The sequence below is a fragment of the Chiloscyllium plagiosum genome, unplaced genomic scaffold (assembly GCF_037043375.1).
Source record: "Chiloscyllium plagiosum isolate Xiang-an unplaced genomic scaffold, Cpla_swu_hap1 HiC_scaffold_5, whole genome shotgun sequence".
NCBI lineage: Eukaryota > Metazoa > Chordata > Chondrichthyes > Orectolobiformes > Hemiscylliidae > Chiloscyllium > Chiloscyllium plagiosum.
The window spans coordinates 6,011,736-6,029,009 of record NW_028270143.1 but is presented as its reverse complement, the minus strand read 5'-3'; the positions used below and the strand labels follow the sequence as shown (position 1 = coordinate 6,029,009).

Below are 17,274 nucleotides of genomic sequence, written 5' to 3'. Positions count from 1 at the left end.
ATTATCATCACTGCCCAGCAACTCCAACACACATGCTAGGAACAACATAACTACTCTCCTATGGCCTTCACTGGTCTGATCAAGGCTGTTGACTCGATCCATCTGGAATTCCCTGTCAAAGGCCAGTTGTAAATTAAAGGAAGGAAGTTTTCAAATCACAAATTACTTAACATTTAAAAATATTACAATTATTTCCCATAATTTAGAGTTGTTTTCAGCAGTGTCCTTTTGGATTATGGTTTTAAATTCAGATACTGGTTCTAGAGCTTCCTTCCTTGGATGCCACCATGCATGATGCCAGTATTGCTACCTAAATGTTCAGATACCAGACAGGAGGATACAAGTGTATTTTCATACATTCCCTGAGGTCGCTTGCTTGCATATCTCTAAACAATGCTGTTGAATTCCTGATGTACCATAACACACCTTTTTATTTACATATGTACTTTGGGTGTCAAATGTCGCTGTTTAGAGTAGCCTTTTGACCTCTTGCATGGCGTGCTCATTCTAGACTGGTGTCTCTGTCTTAACAATGTCCAAGTCATGTGATCAGCACATCTTGCATGAATCACCATTCTACCACATCTACATTTTTAGTCCATTTGTTTTTGCTTCTCAGCACATCACCTCTTCAAACTGCAAACCAATTTCTCATCTCAAGGATGTTGTAGTTGGTAACACTTTTTTTTTCCCCTCTTGAATTTTGAGTAGTGATTGGCATTATGCTTAGCTCTGGAAACTGAAACTGCATCAAAAATTCCAAAGTTCAGTATCAGCGTTGCTCTAGATTTAAATTATGCCTTCTCTCTTTCATATCTTTCTTTCCTCTCTGTCCCAGTACAAAGTGCTGGATTCTGAGTAAGGATTTGCAACCATAGCATGTCGTCAGAGCATTACTCTTTTTTTTTAATGTAAGGTATTTATTGGACTCAGATTTTGTGAATTTTTAAAATAATTTATAACAAAGACTTATTGTTTTTTTTTCTGGTAATGTTTAATTTTAAAGCCTGATCTATTCGCAGCTGCAACATTTTGAATTTGTTTATGTTTGGTATGCCTGTAAATCCTGCAGTGTTGAGCAAAAATTACATCTATTAGGACCGTGCAAACTGCAAGAAAACTATATTTCTGTTTCTTTATTTATATTAAAATGGTCAACCTACTCAAACATACTTGACCAAAATGTAGGTGGCAGCAATTTAGTGTAAAGATCTTGGGCATGGCAACCATGTTACTATTAGCAAGCAAAGAAAAAACCCTCTTTAACTATTTTATTCATGTAATGAGAAAACATATATATGAGTAATTTAGCAATGGTGTAACAGATCACATAAATTGCCTAGAGGCAGAATTATTGGTGATAAAACAAAACACTACTGGTGAGGAAGCAGCTGTTGCTGCACTGCGAACCCCAACTAGTGTATGTGTAAAACTAGAATCCAACCCAACAGCTGCATTTCACAATACCAGTTTGTCAGGCATGTTGACTTTTGCTTCTTCAAAATATATTTGCAACTTGATTTTTATTTTGTAGATTCTCACACCCACAATTATTGCTGCTTCAGTGTGGTAAATATATTTATAGATCAAGATTTAAAATGGAATGGAATGCTGACCACTTCAAGCTAACAAACAAATGCTGGTTGGAAGCATTCCTGGAGAATTGACTAGCTGGTATTATGACACATCTCCTCTTCTGACCATGTGACATTTGATCACGTGACTTCTGAATGCTGTTGCATTATAAAGATAGGCTTGCCATGGTAAAGTATTTCTACTTGTGGTTTTGAGAAACTTTTTTTGTGTGACAAAGCTCCAAGAATTTGAGGCACCCTGAACTGAAGTTGGATAAGAAATTCAGGAACCAACTTTGTTAAATCTGAATGCTGAGTCCTCACAATTGCTGACACTCCAGCCACCCTCTTGGTTGCATTCCACACAGTTGCAGCTGTCTGTGGTGCTGGTCAAGTGACTTTATCTTGTCAGATACTCCCCCCAGCAACAACTAGTGAAGTCACAAAAAATGGAAAGGGGGAAGGGAGTCATGTTCTGAGGTGGGAAATTTAGTTTGCCTCCTCCAGCAGTCCAGGCAATGAGCATTCTGGGAGGATTTGGGACTCCAGTGTATCGATGTTTTATGTGATAAATGAGCAACAACCGTCTCGAATAGCCAATTTGTTAGCCAGCAAGCATTGAAAGCAGGTTATGTTGGATGTTAGAGGTTTTTATTACATTTTGACATTATATGACCCACCTCTATCTTCCTGTTCAGCAAATTTGGGGCACATGTTAATTTTTGGCTGAAAGGTGAGGCAGGGGAAAAGGAGAAACAAGGATAGTGTACGTTCCCATCTTTGGAGGAGTTATGCACTATAATGAGAACCATTTTTTTTTTCCTGATGTTAAGCTATATATAACTATTAAAAGGTATCCAGTGCAAGTTGGAAGCATGTCAGGTATGTTTTATTTTTCTCCCATATTAGAAAGCACCATAGGCTGCAAATAAACTTTACTGTGTGAACGTTCAATTTTATTTTAACGCACAAATCAGTAGCAGGTCATGCCTGTTGCACCAGGCTAGAAGATCATGACTGATCTGATTGTGACCTCTAATGCACATTCTCACCTATTCCAACAACCTTTTAATCCCCTTGCGTTACAAGAAACCTATATCGTTTTGTCTTAAAATCTTCAAGAATTCTGTTTCCACCATCTTTTCATGCTGAGTTCCAAAAAAATCTCAGCCCTCATTTGGTGGGGGGCGGGGGGGGGATTTTCTTACCTCCTATAATAAATGGCAGAGCCTTTATTTTTAAAAGGGGACCCCTAGTGTTAGATTCTCCTGTAAGAGGAAGCATCCTCTCCATGTCTCCCCTATCAAGACCCCTCAAGATTTCATACATTTGAATCAATTTGCCTTTTACTTTCCTAAACTTCAGCTAGAAGTCTAGCCTGTCCAATAGTTGAAACTTTATTGCTGGAACAGCACAGCAGGTCAGGCAGCATCCAGGGAACAGGAGATTCGACGTTTCGGGCACAGGCCCTTCTTCAGGATTCCTGAAGAAGGGCCTGTGCCTGAAACGTCGAATCTCCTGTTCCCTGGATGCTGCCTGACCTGCTGTGCTGTTCCAGCAATAAAGTTTCAACTTTGATCTCCAGCATCTGCAGACCTCACTTTCTCCTAGCCTGTCCAATAGACAACTTGCCCATTTTGAGGTATTAGTCTGGTAAACCATGTACGAAATGCATCCAGTGTACTTACATTATTTTGGAGGATAACCACTTGATGAAGGAGCAGTGCTCTGAAAGCCAGTGCTTCCAAGTAAACCTGTTGGACTATAACCTGGTGTTGTGATTTTTTTTTAAAAATAATGTATTTATAGCCTTCTCTTTAAACAAGGTGAGCAGTACTGTGCACAGTATTCTAGATATAGACTCGGCGATGCCATGTGTAACTGAAATATAAACTCCATACTTTTTTTGTTCAGTTTCCCCCTGCAATAAATAGCAGCATTACATTAGTTTTCCTAATTACTTGTACTACTATACTAACCTTTTTTGTAATTCATGTATGAAGACTGCCGGATCCCTGTGCACCTCAGAGCTTTGCAATCTCTCCTCATTTAGATATTATGCTTCCTTTCTATGTTTCTCTGCTAAATTGGACATTTTCACACTTTGCCACATTATATTCTTTTTGCCACATCTCTGCCCACTCCGTCTTTAGTCTATTAGCACTTTTTAAAAAAAAATCCTGTTGTATGCACTTCACAACCTCCCTGTCTTTGTGCTGACAGCAAATTTGGTGACCAACCTTTGATTTTATTCTATGAATTGGAAACACCTGCCCCTATGGTACATTGCTCATTATGTCTTTTCTACACAATGCTTACTTTCAGCCAGTCTTTTATTTGGGCCAAATGCTGTACCTGATTCTATGGGATTTTATTTTCTGCAATATCCTTTTGTGGCACTTATCAAATGCTTTCTGGAAATCTAAGTATATTACATCCACAGCATGTGTTACCTTAAAGAACTCCAGTAGATTAAATTGAACCTAGCCAAGTGTCCTGCTATAACTTTACTAGTAACTTTGAACATTTTCCCCATGATAAAAGTTAATCTAATTGGCCTGTGGTTTCCTGCTTTTATCTCCTCTTTTTTTTTGAATAAAGGAGTTACCGTTGTTATCATTTGATTTAATGGAACTGTTCTCAAATTAATGGACCTCTGGAAAAGTAAAACCAATGCCTCAACAATTCTCTAGCTGCCACTTCTTTTAAGATCCTAGGATAAACTCCTCCAGGACCAAACTCGTCCCCTTCACCTGTACACTCAATGCCACTTTTCTGTTGATTTTTGTGATTTTCTTGTTTCTCCCTTCTTTCCATTTCTGATTTATCATTGCATTTAGTCACACCATTAGTCCATTTAGTTTGAATAGTTCAATGCTTCCAGTAAAATAACAGAAACTTCAGACTAATGTGTTAATGCTTTGTACATTATTTTTTTATTTTAGGAACAATAAGAGTAATTACAAGTCTACACTCCAGTTTCCAGCAGGGAGCCTCATTCGTCAGTATTTTTTTTCATTGGTATGTACATGATAGTATATGAGAAGAAACAGGATTCATGTACACCGATAACATTAAGGTATCATTGTATTGAGACTGATCTCCATGTTATATTGTTAATTCACTTTGCTTTACATTGGCTACAAATTTGAACACCTTACTGAGACCATGTTAAAAATGATCAATAGAGATAACAGGACAATATATTGTTAACATTTTTTTTAACAACCATTTAATTTCTGAAGTACAACCCTGCCTCAGACAGAATAAAGGGGACCTTGGTTTAAAAGAATAAATGTAGAAAAGTAAGATTATTTAGCATGTGGTGCAGCATGATCTGTTGTATTGCAAAATGATTAGGCAAAGATTCATGTCTGTGATCCCTTGAATTAAGTTCTCACTATCAACTGCACCGCTGGGGATAAAGGACAAGGAAATCACGGAGTCTCACTTTGTGGTTAGTGCCACATATCTGATAGCTTGGAGATCAACTGCTATGTTGGTGAAAGGCGAGGTGTGGGATGCTTCGCTGAGAGCAGTCATTTTGGGGTATTAAGAAAAGAGAAAACAACTCCAATTTAAGGCAAATACTTGATGATAATAAAACAATAACTTTCATACTTGAAAATATAAACCTCCATTGTTTTTCAGGTAGTTATGCCAGTGCCGCCTCCGCCTCCACCACCACCTCCACTTGCTCCCCCTCCACCAGGGGCTCCACCACTACCTTCTGTAAGTCCAAAATATTTCCATTCACTTGTAGTTATAAACTTCTATGCCCTAACATTCAGGGTTATTTTGGGATATGTCAAGTTATAATACAGAGCGTTACATTAAAAGAGCAATTCCTGTAACTGGTGATCTACAATTTTTATTATTTAAAGTATTTATTTTCTCTTAATTCAAAACAATTCAATTAGTGGTGATTTAATGCCTGTTTGCATTTATGTCGAAAGGATATTGTTGGCGGTAATCTTTGTACTCGAGATGTTGATCCTAAAGATCTTACCTGTTCACTTTACTGTAACCCAGGGAGAGTATCCCTTCCACTTTATTTTATTTATTCAGTTGTGGGATGTGGGCATTCCTGGCTGGCTAGCATTTATTGCCCTGGAGAAGGTGGCATCTTGAACTACTGCAGTCCATGTGCAGAAGGTTGACCCACAATGCTTTTAGAGAGGGAATTCCAGAATTTTTACTTAGTGACAGTAAATGAACAGCCAATATATATCCAAATCAGGATGGTGTTGTCTGTCTCTGAGACAACAATATATACATAGATGATACAGTGGAGACATTTAGAGCTCTATAAAACCCCAATTCATGTATTAAATACTTAAACAAATAATACACTTTTTTTAACTATTAGAGATAACTTAACTTAATCATTGTTTTTCACTACCCAAACGTTATTACCCAGGAAAGGTTTTACAGCTGGTGAGACTAAAGCTCTGCTTGACATCTTCACCACACCCCCCAACGTATTTCTTTTTGTACACGTGTGTGCCTTTAATTGGAATTATGCGTGCATGTGACTTATCCTGTATAGTTTTCCAAATGCATCTCGTATTTGGATTTATCCGTACACATGAGCAATCCGGACTATTTTGTCCAAATGTATGTCTTGGTAGAGACAGCTAACTTTCCTGCAGTTTTAACTCTCTTGGCAGACCCGACTGACTCAATGTAATTCCATTCACTTAACAGTCCATCGTTAAGCCTCTTGTCAGTTCCTGTTATCTTAAGCCTTATCCAACAATGGGGATTGGCTTGCAGGGGATCTTACACATGTAGTCTTATGTTTCTGTTGCTCTTGTCCTTCTAGATGGAAATATGGAGGTAAGGATCTTTTGATATTCTGCAATGTATCTTCTAAATAGTACACACCTGAGTGATGGTGGAGGGAGTGGATGCTTATGAATATGATGCCAATCAAGTGGGCTACTTTGTCATGGATAGTGTCAGACTTTATGTAGTGTTGTTGGAGCTGCACTTATCCAGGCAAATGGAGAGTATTCCATCACACAGCTGACTTTTTTTTTTGCCTTCTATTTAGTGGATAGGCTTTGGGGAGCTAAGAGGTGTTGTTCTCTGCAGTATTCCTAGCCTCTGATGTGCTCTTGTAGCCAATGTATTAAAATGATGGGCCACGTTTGAGTTTCTGGTCATGGTAATGTTAAAGTACCTATTGGATACAGCTCCGGTCAGCCGCTCTTGGTCCAGAGATCATACTTTCTGGTAGTCTGGAATATAAAACTCTTATAGACAGTTTAGTTTAAATTATTACCAATGGCATCGATGTTACAATATAGCATAGAAACCTACACGCCAGGCTTGAGCTTAGGTTTTAAAACCATTAGCAGAGTGCCCCTAAGAGCTCTCTCAGGCTACTCCTCTTATTGCTGAGAACAAACTGTCTTTACACAGAAATTGGTACTGAAATTACAAAAAACACCCACAGGCCCTTAATCAGAGAAGCAGCAATAAAATGGCAAAAAGTTTGTAGAGGAAGAGAAACTAATTGACAGGTCTAAGTACGCTTGACTAATAAAACTACATGCACATCAAAGTGGGAAATCCTGATCAAGCTTGGCCAAATGTCTTTAGCTGGATAAGCTCCCTTTTAACAGTACATCATAAGGAGAGACCAGTCTAAATTATGTGGAGAAGGTCATGAGGTAACCTCGCTCAGCTAACATTCCCGTATCATTGTCCTACAAAATGGCTTTTAAAAAATTACCTTAGATTCCCAAAATGCAAATTAAATTCATAACAATCCTGGATTTCCAGCTCCAGGGAGCAGTACACAAACATTTCAATCCATGACAAGCAACTGTACACTCTAATCAGATCACAAGAGTTGACCTTTCCACCAGCTTCTGTCGCTCTCGCTCACACACATCTTCCAACTTTTTTGCTATCACAGTTTCAGCCTTTTGTGTTTTCCCAGCTTGTAAGGGTAATGAGACGTTTGCATTCCAGAACAGTCAAGATTTAGGGAGCTGAGCTTCATAAATTCAAATCTGCTCTGTGTTTTACATGAAAATGTATCAGGATTGTTCTATTATGTGCATATTCCACTCAGCTTATTAAATTACAAATTACTTTCCTACTGAGCATGAGATTTTTTTTTTTAAGTCTACAATATAAACCAGAAATTCAGCTATCCAACATCCAACAGTAAAATATGTGCAGCTTCTAGCCCCCTGGGTCAAAAGGAAGTACTGCCAAACATCCCACAAGTGAACAAATGTTATCACCTTATTTACACTAATCCATTGACACGATGAACAGATATCCTTCGTTCTTCTGAACAAATCTCCATTTCTGACTGTATGGTGAAAGGAAGGTCATTGAAGCAATTGCTGGTGGTTTGGCCGAGGACAATACCCCGAGGAACTCCCTGCAGAGATGCCTTGGAACTGAGCTGATTAAGCTCCAATAACCACAACTATCTTTTTGTGTGGCAGCTAAGATTCTTCCAGCCAGTGAAGAGTTTGCCTATTGTTTCCAGTTGTTAGGGTAGCTGTTCCTTTGGCTCTGACCCAACTTGTAAGAGTTTAAGTATACACCCATTTCACCTGTTTTCAGTTGGGGCTAGGGCACCCATTTAAGGAATGAGTGAACTACGTCTGGTACCATTTCACATAACAGACTTGAAAGCCCAAGTGGATGAGTCAAAAATATAACAAATGTAAAATAAGTGTTTGGTTCCCTTTTATATGTTGTTCCTTCATCAGCCAATCATTCATTTATTGGATATGGTAGGTAAACAAGCTTTATACATTTTTAGTAGTCTTACTTTCACCAGGAGCATATATGGTCCAGTGTTTGGTGCCCATTGAGTCAGAGCAACTGAAGCAAGGTAGATGAGAACCTGAAGAGCTGCTAATATCACCGGATATGTTCATCTTTTTTAGTATTATCCACTGAGATGGAGATTGCTGATGGCGGTGCTTCATACATTCTGGTAACCATTGTAATGCAAGAAAAAATGCAGTGTAATTATTGTGAATCCCATTCCCACCCACCAGTAAATGTCTGAGGCACCAAAACCATGGCACATTATTGGATACCGTAGATATTTGATTTGTACGTAGGGCTTGGTTTTTTATTTATTTGATCATAACCACACTGTTTGGTAAGGATAAGGTTCTCCAAACAATGCAAGTTGACCTAAATAGGTATCTATTATTTCTTGAAACATTCAACCATTTTTGAGTTTTCTACTTAAACTGTCACTGACATCTGTTGATCCCAATGTGTTTTTCAGTGAGTTGGAGGCAAATGTTGATGCCTTTTGAGGTCTGTCTAAAGAGCTGCTCTCATTATTGTGTGTGTATATCTGTCCTCCAAAGATGAGAATGTAAACTATCCTTGTTTCACCTTTTGGAAAACCGCTCCCCTTTTTCCTCTGCCTCACGTCATCTGCTGAAATCTCCACTCATTCCTTTTGTTCCTTTTAGACTTGATTACTTTCTATGTTCTCCTGGTTCCCACTTTTTTACCTTTGAAGCGAAGGCCGTCCAAATCTTTGCTCCTTCTGTCTCATCTCACACTGTTAACATTTCTCTAACTGGGAGGCAATGCTGAAAAGTACAGATAAATATCCTTGCTTTTAAATTTCTTGTTTTGAAATCCCTCCAGGGCCTTGCCTCTCACTAAATATCTGTGTAATTTCTCCCATACCCCAAGTCCTTTTTATGACATCGGTACTTCTCTAACTTGGGGCTGTGTCACCAGTCGCCCAGACCATCAGCTTAGATGTTTCCTCCCAACTCCTCTCCATCCCTATTTTTCTATCTCCTGTTTCTTCTTAAAATCTACCTCTTGCGTTGGCCATCTGACGTAAATTTGCCTATATCATACATTTTATAGTGTTCCTTGTGACATCATCTGTGCAATTTAAGCATATTATTCAATGAACAAAATCTGTGTAATTGTTTTGGTAGTATTCTGATTTATTAATGTCAAATGTTATCAACCAAATGATGCATCAAAGCTTATGATAAACCTACTTACATTTTGTATCTTAAGTGATTGTAAACAAGTTGAAAAATACTTATTTTGACTGAGGAAAAAAATAAATATCCTTCAAAAGATTGAGGATATTGTAAAGGCTGTCTTATACAATTTTTAATTTACTGATCTAAGTGTATAGATGGATGTTTGGATGAGATTTGTTTGGACTCAGACTTTGTCAGTGAAACCCAATGTATCTCTTGAGTTGCATATGAATAAATGCTATTTTAAAAATCCATCCATACTTTCATCAGCATAAGTGAGGCTAAACATTGGCTAGGTACTACTAAATCTGAGCTAAGATCTTAAGATGCACAATTTAAAAAACAAAATCTGTTAGACACATTTATTAATGACTTAACTGAATCTAATACAGATTCATCACAAAATCGGCCTCGAACTGCTTTAATGTTGTTCAACACCTGATTGGGTGACAATTTAAATCGAAAACAAAACAAATTTAGTTTTTATTTGTGCAATAATAGTTAACTGTGTTGAATAATTGGCTGTTCATCTTAATACAATTACAGTACTGTAGACTGATTTAACTTTTCACAAGTAATAAAAGCTTTCAAGGTTCTAGTAGTTTCTAACCTTAACTTTTGAAGGTTAAGTTTGCACTTGTAACTTCCTCAAGAACATGTTTCAGCACTGAGTGTGAAAACAGAGCAACTTTAGGAGTAGGCCATCCAGCCATTTTGAGCCTGGTGTACCATTAAAGGTCATTGCTCATCTTCCACTTCCATTATCATATGGGAATAACATGGAAATATTTGTTGATTTTATATTAGTAACCAGAAATCTACCAAATTTGTATTTTCAACTTAATGACTAAACATCCTCAGCCCTTGGGGGTAGAGAGTGCCAAATATTCAACACCTTCTGAGTGAAGACATTCCTCATCTCGTACTCTTAAATGGTTTGACCTTTTTATTCTGAGGCTGTGTCCCCTGGTTTGAGATCCCCCTCAGCTAGGGAAAACCCCTTTCTTGCATTTACTGTCAGTGCCTATCGGAATTTTGCATCTTTCTAAGAGATTTGCCTCTCATTCTTCCAAACCCTGGAGAATATAGGCCCAGTTTCCTCCATCTTACCATTTTTCAGGAGTCAGTTTGGTGAACCTCAAATCCACGTCCTTTGTCACAATTATTTACTTCCTTCTAGACCATGTGTGCGCAGTTCTGGTCTCTATGCTCCATTCTATTGGGGGGAGGGAAGAGAGCGAGAGCGAGACTGACAGTTGCACTTATTGCCATATAGAAGAATGAGAGGGGATCTAATTGACATGTACAAGATTGTCAGGGACTTGATAGGGAAGAAGCAGAAAGGCCATTTCCCTTTGAGTGTCTAGCCCCAAAGGGCAAAATCCCACAATAACTGGTCACACATTTAAGACAGATTTGAGGATTCTTCTGAGGGTTGTGGGCACTGAGGCCTGTTGAGGCTTGGTCACTAAGTATATTCAAGGCTGAGGTCGACAGACGTTAAATCATTCAGTGAATCAAACTTTGAGGAAAAGGCAGGAAAGTGAAAATGAGGAATATTAGATCAGCCACGGTCATTGAATGGCAGTGCAGGCTTGATGGACTCAGTAGCCTACTTCTCCTGTATCATTGCTCCTGTGTGCAAATCCCTTGGCGATAATGGCTTAAATGACATCTGCTTCTCAGGTTTACTTATTACACTTACAAGCTAGCTTTCAGTGAAAACTTACAATTCCAGGTGCAATAGGAGAAGCACCTATGTAAATTTCTCATTGGTAAAGGCAGTTGGAAAGTTGTGACATTTTTCATCAGATAATAAATGAATGCTATATGCAGCAAATAAAGCATTGCTCAACTGAGAAGTGCCATCAGCCAATGCCTGTGACCATTTATCATTTGTGAACAGTGACCACCTTATTTCATTAAAGTATATATTATTCAGCTCATACTTGTATGTTGCTGTTGATTTTGTTTCTGTGTAAAGGTTTCCTCTATTTAGAACACCATTCTCACATGTTGAATGTATCCCTTATATTTTAGAGTTTATCTTTTAAGGAGTCCGTGTTGTGTGGATACAATGCTGTGACTCTTCCTAGCAGCGAGCCTGATGTGGGTTTGCAAACTGCATGCACACAAATCATTGGTGCTATAGTCTCTACAAGTTATGAAGCAATGTGTTTTGTTGTCTTAAATAAATGAACAGATGAAATCAATCCTTGATGAGTGATTCATTTATTAGGCTAATATTGTTACGATGTGGTGAACATTGATGGAAAGCATTGTACTGATGTCTATTATGCTTGAACTGCCAGCAAGCAAGCTAACTTGCAGATAGAATATGGTTGAAGTTTTAAATCATGCTTAAGTACACAAGGCAATCCTTGTTGTCTTTGTTTGATACAGCATTGGAGAATATTGAAAACAGATTACTGGTAAGTAGAAAAGTACTTACCAAGAGATTAGTTTAACACAGTTAAGATTGGCAAAGGATTAGGTTGTGTGTTTTGGATTGATTAGTAAGCAAGAAATGGTCAAAGGCATATTGTCAAATACTCTTATAGTTCCCTAGTTTAAATCCGCATGCAGCAGATCTCGAGCAGAATTTAACATGTTTAAACAGGCTTTAGAGGTTTGGTTTCTAGTCAAGCCATTAAGATTTGCTTTGCAAGTGGGAACAAAGTTCTACACACACTTAAAACATCAGGGTAAAAGAGCTGAAAAATGCCAAAAGGTATTGGCCACATTAGAAGAACAATTGAGTCAGATTAGTCATAAGTACAAGCTGACCAGAGTTCATGTTATTTAAACAGAAGCCTACAGAATCCATAGATCATTTTGCAAACAGATGTGGAGTAAAGGGCTCATTGTGTAATTTTTTTTCAGATGTGGAGCTAAGCAGCAGAATCATTGAGTTTGGTGATTTGTATCTACCCTCATGGAGATTTTCCAGAATATTTGCAAGGCAATGATTTATAATCCAAAGAGCTACTGGAGGATGGATGCAAGTACAGGTGGAAGATCCTTTATCCGAAGTGCTCCGAAGCAGCTGTTTTTCGGAATTTGGAATTTTTCGGTTTTCAGAATAGTGACAGTTTTTAATGGTGAAATTTTAAAAAATCTTACCGGAGAAGCAGACTTCTCACTAAGAACGTGTTTGGCTACGCCCTCCCAGGTCGCATCTGAGTGACCCACATCGAGTGGGTGTCGATTTGGGAGTGTTCAGAGAAACCTCAGGCCTGTCGATGCTTGGCCACGCCCCCCCGTCACATCTCAGTGACACAGTGGGTGTCGACTTGGGTTAACTGTTTGCTCACCAAACAATCTTTGTTAAAGAGGAAAAAAAAACTTCCCAAAAAAATCTTCGGATTTCGGAGCTTTTTGGCTTCTGGCTGTCTGGATAATGGTTCTTCTACCTATACCAAGCTTTCCTCACAGGTGGTTGAAACATATAGTTCTGAGTACAAACTCGATGATTATCTTCACCCTTGGAACACAAACATAGCAAGGTGTGGTCTTCTGCATGCCACCAGGGAAATACCCAGCTTTCAATCAATTTTACAAGGTATGCAGCAGAAAAGGCCATCTGCAGAAGCAGTGTAGCACAGCATAGACTGATGCAGCTCCGAAGAGTTGTGCTTGGAATCAAACAGACCACACTCCTCATGTATCTTCCAGCTGTGATAAAGAATTTTTTATCTGACCACGTGCGTGTGTATGTATGTGCATATATACCAGATGTAATGGTTGTACATGTTAAGACAAACAGTGGTGAACACTTTTCATACTGTGGTGTTTTTCATGCAATTCAATGTGCTGTTTGAATCATTTGCAAAAATTCTAATTAAATCAACTCCGAATTGGTAAACAATCATTATTGACTAAGATTGGCACTTGCCCACGTGGCAATGTACTGCACCTGAAAACTAAAACAAAAAGTACTCTACTCATGTTGAAACTTAAGAACATAAAGCTTTCAATACATGATTCACTAATTCTATATGGAAGATGAATAGTATTGGAGTTAAGAACAGCCAGCCTGGACATCAGCCGTTCTAAATTGTAGACACTGCTGGACCAGCAGTTGCATGGATACAAGTATACTGTGACCTCCTACTAGTCACAATCCATGCAATCAGAAAACATCCAGAAACTGCAGAGTATTCGAGAGATACTCTTAGAATTGATCATGCAATAAGAGGGAACATTTCACTTTCTTCTGAATAACTGATACTAAGATCTCAGCTCTCCACGGTGAATGCGAAATGTAAGCTCAAGAGGAAAAGACTGGACAATTAGCTCAAAACTTAAGAATACCATTTCAAAGCTGATTTAAAGGATACCTCTGCTCAGTGCTCAAACTGATTTTCAAGAGGTGAAGAAGAGAATGGAAGCTACAAGCTCTGTATCATTAATTCAGTGAAATGATTGCCATTTTATGGGAAGATCTGGAACAATTCACATAAACTAGATCAAGCTCAGCAGGAACAGGCATAAACGTTGGATTGAGCTCAAAGTATTGCTGGAGAAAATGTCAGATCGGCAATGAATTGTGGAGATGTATAGCGAACTTGACCACAGGAGGCAGTCCTCTGAAATAAAATGTCAGTAATGATGTTGTAGTGAAAGAACTGAACCAGGAGATGGAGCAAGTCGGACAATCACTGAAGCAGCTAGTGAAAGAGATCCAGAGAAAACATGAAGGAAAAAATAGTTTGGGAAGGCTTGCTAGTCATTAAAACAGATATGGAAGGGACAAATATGCTGGGCCAACAAAAGCTAGACTTATGGTGGAATTCAAACCGTCCAAGGTTTTGCAAATAAAATCCAGAGGCTTTGAAATGAATTGGAAATTCTTCTTCAGGAAACAAAATCATAAGTGCCAAGAAAATTTGAGTCACTCAACAGCTTGAGTAATGAGATCAGACTGTAGCTAATCTGGACAGAAACTTCGTGTGTCATGATAAGCAAACTCTCATCCCAGTGCATGTTCCAAGAAGCATGCCAACAGTCAGTGTACATGTCACATCTTAGCTCTCTCTTAGACCCAATCCATGAGGCAGTAAGCACCCAGTTATTAAAAGCTGCAATAATGTTGATTACTGAGATTCTAGCAAGGCAAAAGATGCACCTCCTTTTCACAGAACTGTCAACCAGAACCTTTTCCATTCTATGGGGTTTTCCCCAAAGCAAAAACAAATCAAGTTGTAATTCCTCTAAACCGAAAGCAACTTAATGCCTTTTTAATATTCAGTGTCTTTGCATTCTGAGAGTTTTACAATCAAACAATAAACACTTCAGGAAGTGTTTATTGTTCTCACCTACAATTTTAAAAATTATGGTTGCAGAAAGACAGACAAACTAATTATTGACCCCCTTTTGCACAGAGATCAAAACCTACATGAAAATATTTTAAAATTCAAACCCAACTACTAATTTACATAAAAATGAAACTGATCTATTTTTTTTCTATATTATCTGATGGATGTTCATTTTCAAGCAAGAAACTTAGTCAGTTAATGAAATTATAAACAATAATTGTTGCCTAAAATTTTGTTCTTTAGCCATGTGTGAAAATAACTCTGGATCTATAAATTATCACATGATCGTTAGTGCTGCCTTCTAAACTTCCACAAAACATCATGTGATTATTATTTTTAGAAGTTGTTCCTAGCTGCATCCTAGAAAAAAGGTTTGAAATACATTATGGCACCCTTATTTCCCACATAAGAGGATATTTTCTCTGATCTAATGTGAGTTAACACTATTTATTATACTGTGATGTTGCACATTTACTTAGCTTGATTTATAATAGGTAAATGTATTTCTGTGCTGGTCTCTGTAGCAGCAAGGATTGGACTGTACAATTACAATTATTTGTTCATATAGGGAAACAGGTACATCACTTACCTGCACATCAACTTGTAAACAATCCAAAGGAAGGCAAAGAGTGGCATTGGGAAAATCAGTTAAGAGAAAGTGAGGACTGCAGATGCTGGAGATCCGAGTTGAGTATAGTGCTGGAAAAGCACAGCCGGTCAGGCAGCATCCGAGGAGCAGGAGGATTGATGTTTCAGGCATAAGCCCTTCATGTGGATGAGCAGAGGGATCTTGGTGTCCATGTACACAGATCTTTGAAAGTTGCCACCCAGGTAAATAGTGCAGTGAAGAAGGCATATGGCGTACTGGCTTTTATTGGTAGAGGAATTGAGTTCTGGAGAACTAAGGTCATGTTGCAGTTGTATAAGACTCTGGTGCGGCCGCATCTGGAGTATTGTGTGCAGTTTTGGTCGCCATACCATAGGAAGGATGTGGAGGCACTGGAACGGGTGCAGAGGAGGTTTACCAGGATGTTGCCTGGTATGGTAGGAAGATCGTATGAGGAAAGGCTGAGGCACTTGGGGTTGTTTTCATTGGAGAAAAGAAGGTTAAGGGGTGACTTGATAGAGGTGTACAAGATGATTAGGGGTTTAGATAGGGTCGACAGTGAGAATCTTTTTCCACATATGGAGTCAGCTATTACAAGGGGGCATAGCTTTAAATTAAGGGGGGGTTAGGTATAGGACAGATGTTAGGGGTAGGTTCTTTACTCAGCGAGTCGTGAGTTCATGGAATGCCCTGCCAGTAGCAGTGGTGGACTCTCCCACATTATGGGCATTTAAGCGGGCATTGGATAGGCATATGGAGGATAGTGGGCTAGTGTAGGTTAGGTGGGCTTGGATCGGCGCAACATCGAGGGCTGAAGGGCCTGTACTGCGCTGTATTCTTCTATGTTCTATCATGAACCATTTATCATTTGACATTTAATGGGTTACTTTTCATTTGGTCAAGTTTACTTTGGTAAACAAATCTTAATGTTTGTTCATAGCTTTATGGATTCCTGCTGAAGGGCTTACGCTGGAAACATTGATTCTCTTGCTCCCCAGATGCTGCCTGACCTGCTGTGCTTTTCCAGCACCACACTGTCTCTAATCTGGGAAATCAGTGGATAATGGATTGGAGAACGATGAGGGTGGTGTCAGGAACATCAGTGAGTTGGATAGGCTTCTACACGAGGACAATGAGTAGGGTTGGAGGCATCAAGGAGTGAAGTTTGAAAAGCTTCCCAATCCAATGTGTGGTAGGAGATGCTTGTGGGGACAGTCAATTATGATAAGAAATTAGATACTGAAAGGGATTTGGTGTGAACTATCCAGATGTGGATCTGTCAGAGATTTGACCCCTTGGCAGAGAGAATTGGTAGGAAAGGATGCATCTAGTCTGAGGTTGGGATAATTTGAGGTCTAATACTTTGTGTCATGGAATCTTACAGAAGTTCAAGGTGTGGAGGGGCTAGGATCAGAGGGTTTGGTGTCAACCAGTAAACTTGGAGATCAAGGTGGCATGTCCAATTTGAAGAGTGACAGTCAGAGTTGGTTATTGAAATCAGCCAGAGGTCAAAGGGGAATATTGTCTTGGAGATTGATCTTTCAGGAAGGTTCAAGAAGGTACAGCAGGGGATCATGCCCAGAAGGGATGGGAGAAGTCAAGGTTTGGCAGGGAGAGACTGAGTAGCAGAGGCAAGGATTGTTATGACTGGAAACTCTAGGTATATGGTGGGGTGTACAAAACCGCATTGGAGGACATGGAAGGCTATAAAAAAGGGGCTGTGTGGCAGTGACCACCATGGTCTTCACATGGGGGGCAGGTGGGCATCA

At 39.0% G+C, this 17,274-nt stretch overlaps 1 protein-coding gene across 13 annotated transcripts in view; it reads left to right on the top strand.

Annotated features, from left to right (window-relative positions):
- Positions 1–17,274, top strand: part of LOC122549677 (WAS/WASL-interacting protein family member 3) — a 100,560-nt gene that overhangs the window by 33,049 nt on the left and 50,237 nt on the right. For 4 of the 13 annotated variants that reach the window (XR_015757150.1, XM_043689519.2, XM_087986944.1 and 1 more), the window contains exons 2-3: positions 4,520–4,653; positions 5,226–5,306. Coding sequence is in view for 12 of the 13 variants with exons in the window: in XM_043689519.2 (XP_043545454.2) it covers positions 4,633–4,653; positions 5,226–5,306 (102 nt within the window). In the remaining variant the exon portion in view is untranslated. Of the gene's footprint in view, positions 1–4,519; positions 4,654–4,968; positions 5,124–5,225; positions 5,307–17,274 lie in introns of all 13 variants that reach the window. The other 9 variants (XM_087986947.1, XM_087986946.1, XM_087986945.1 and 6 more) reach the window with 4 other exon arrangements.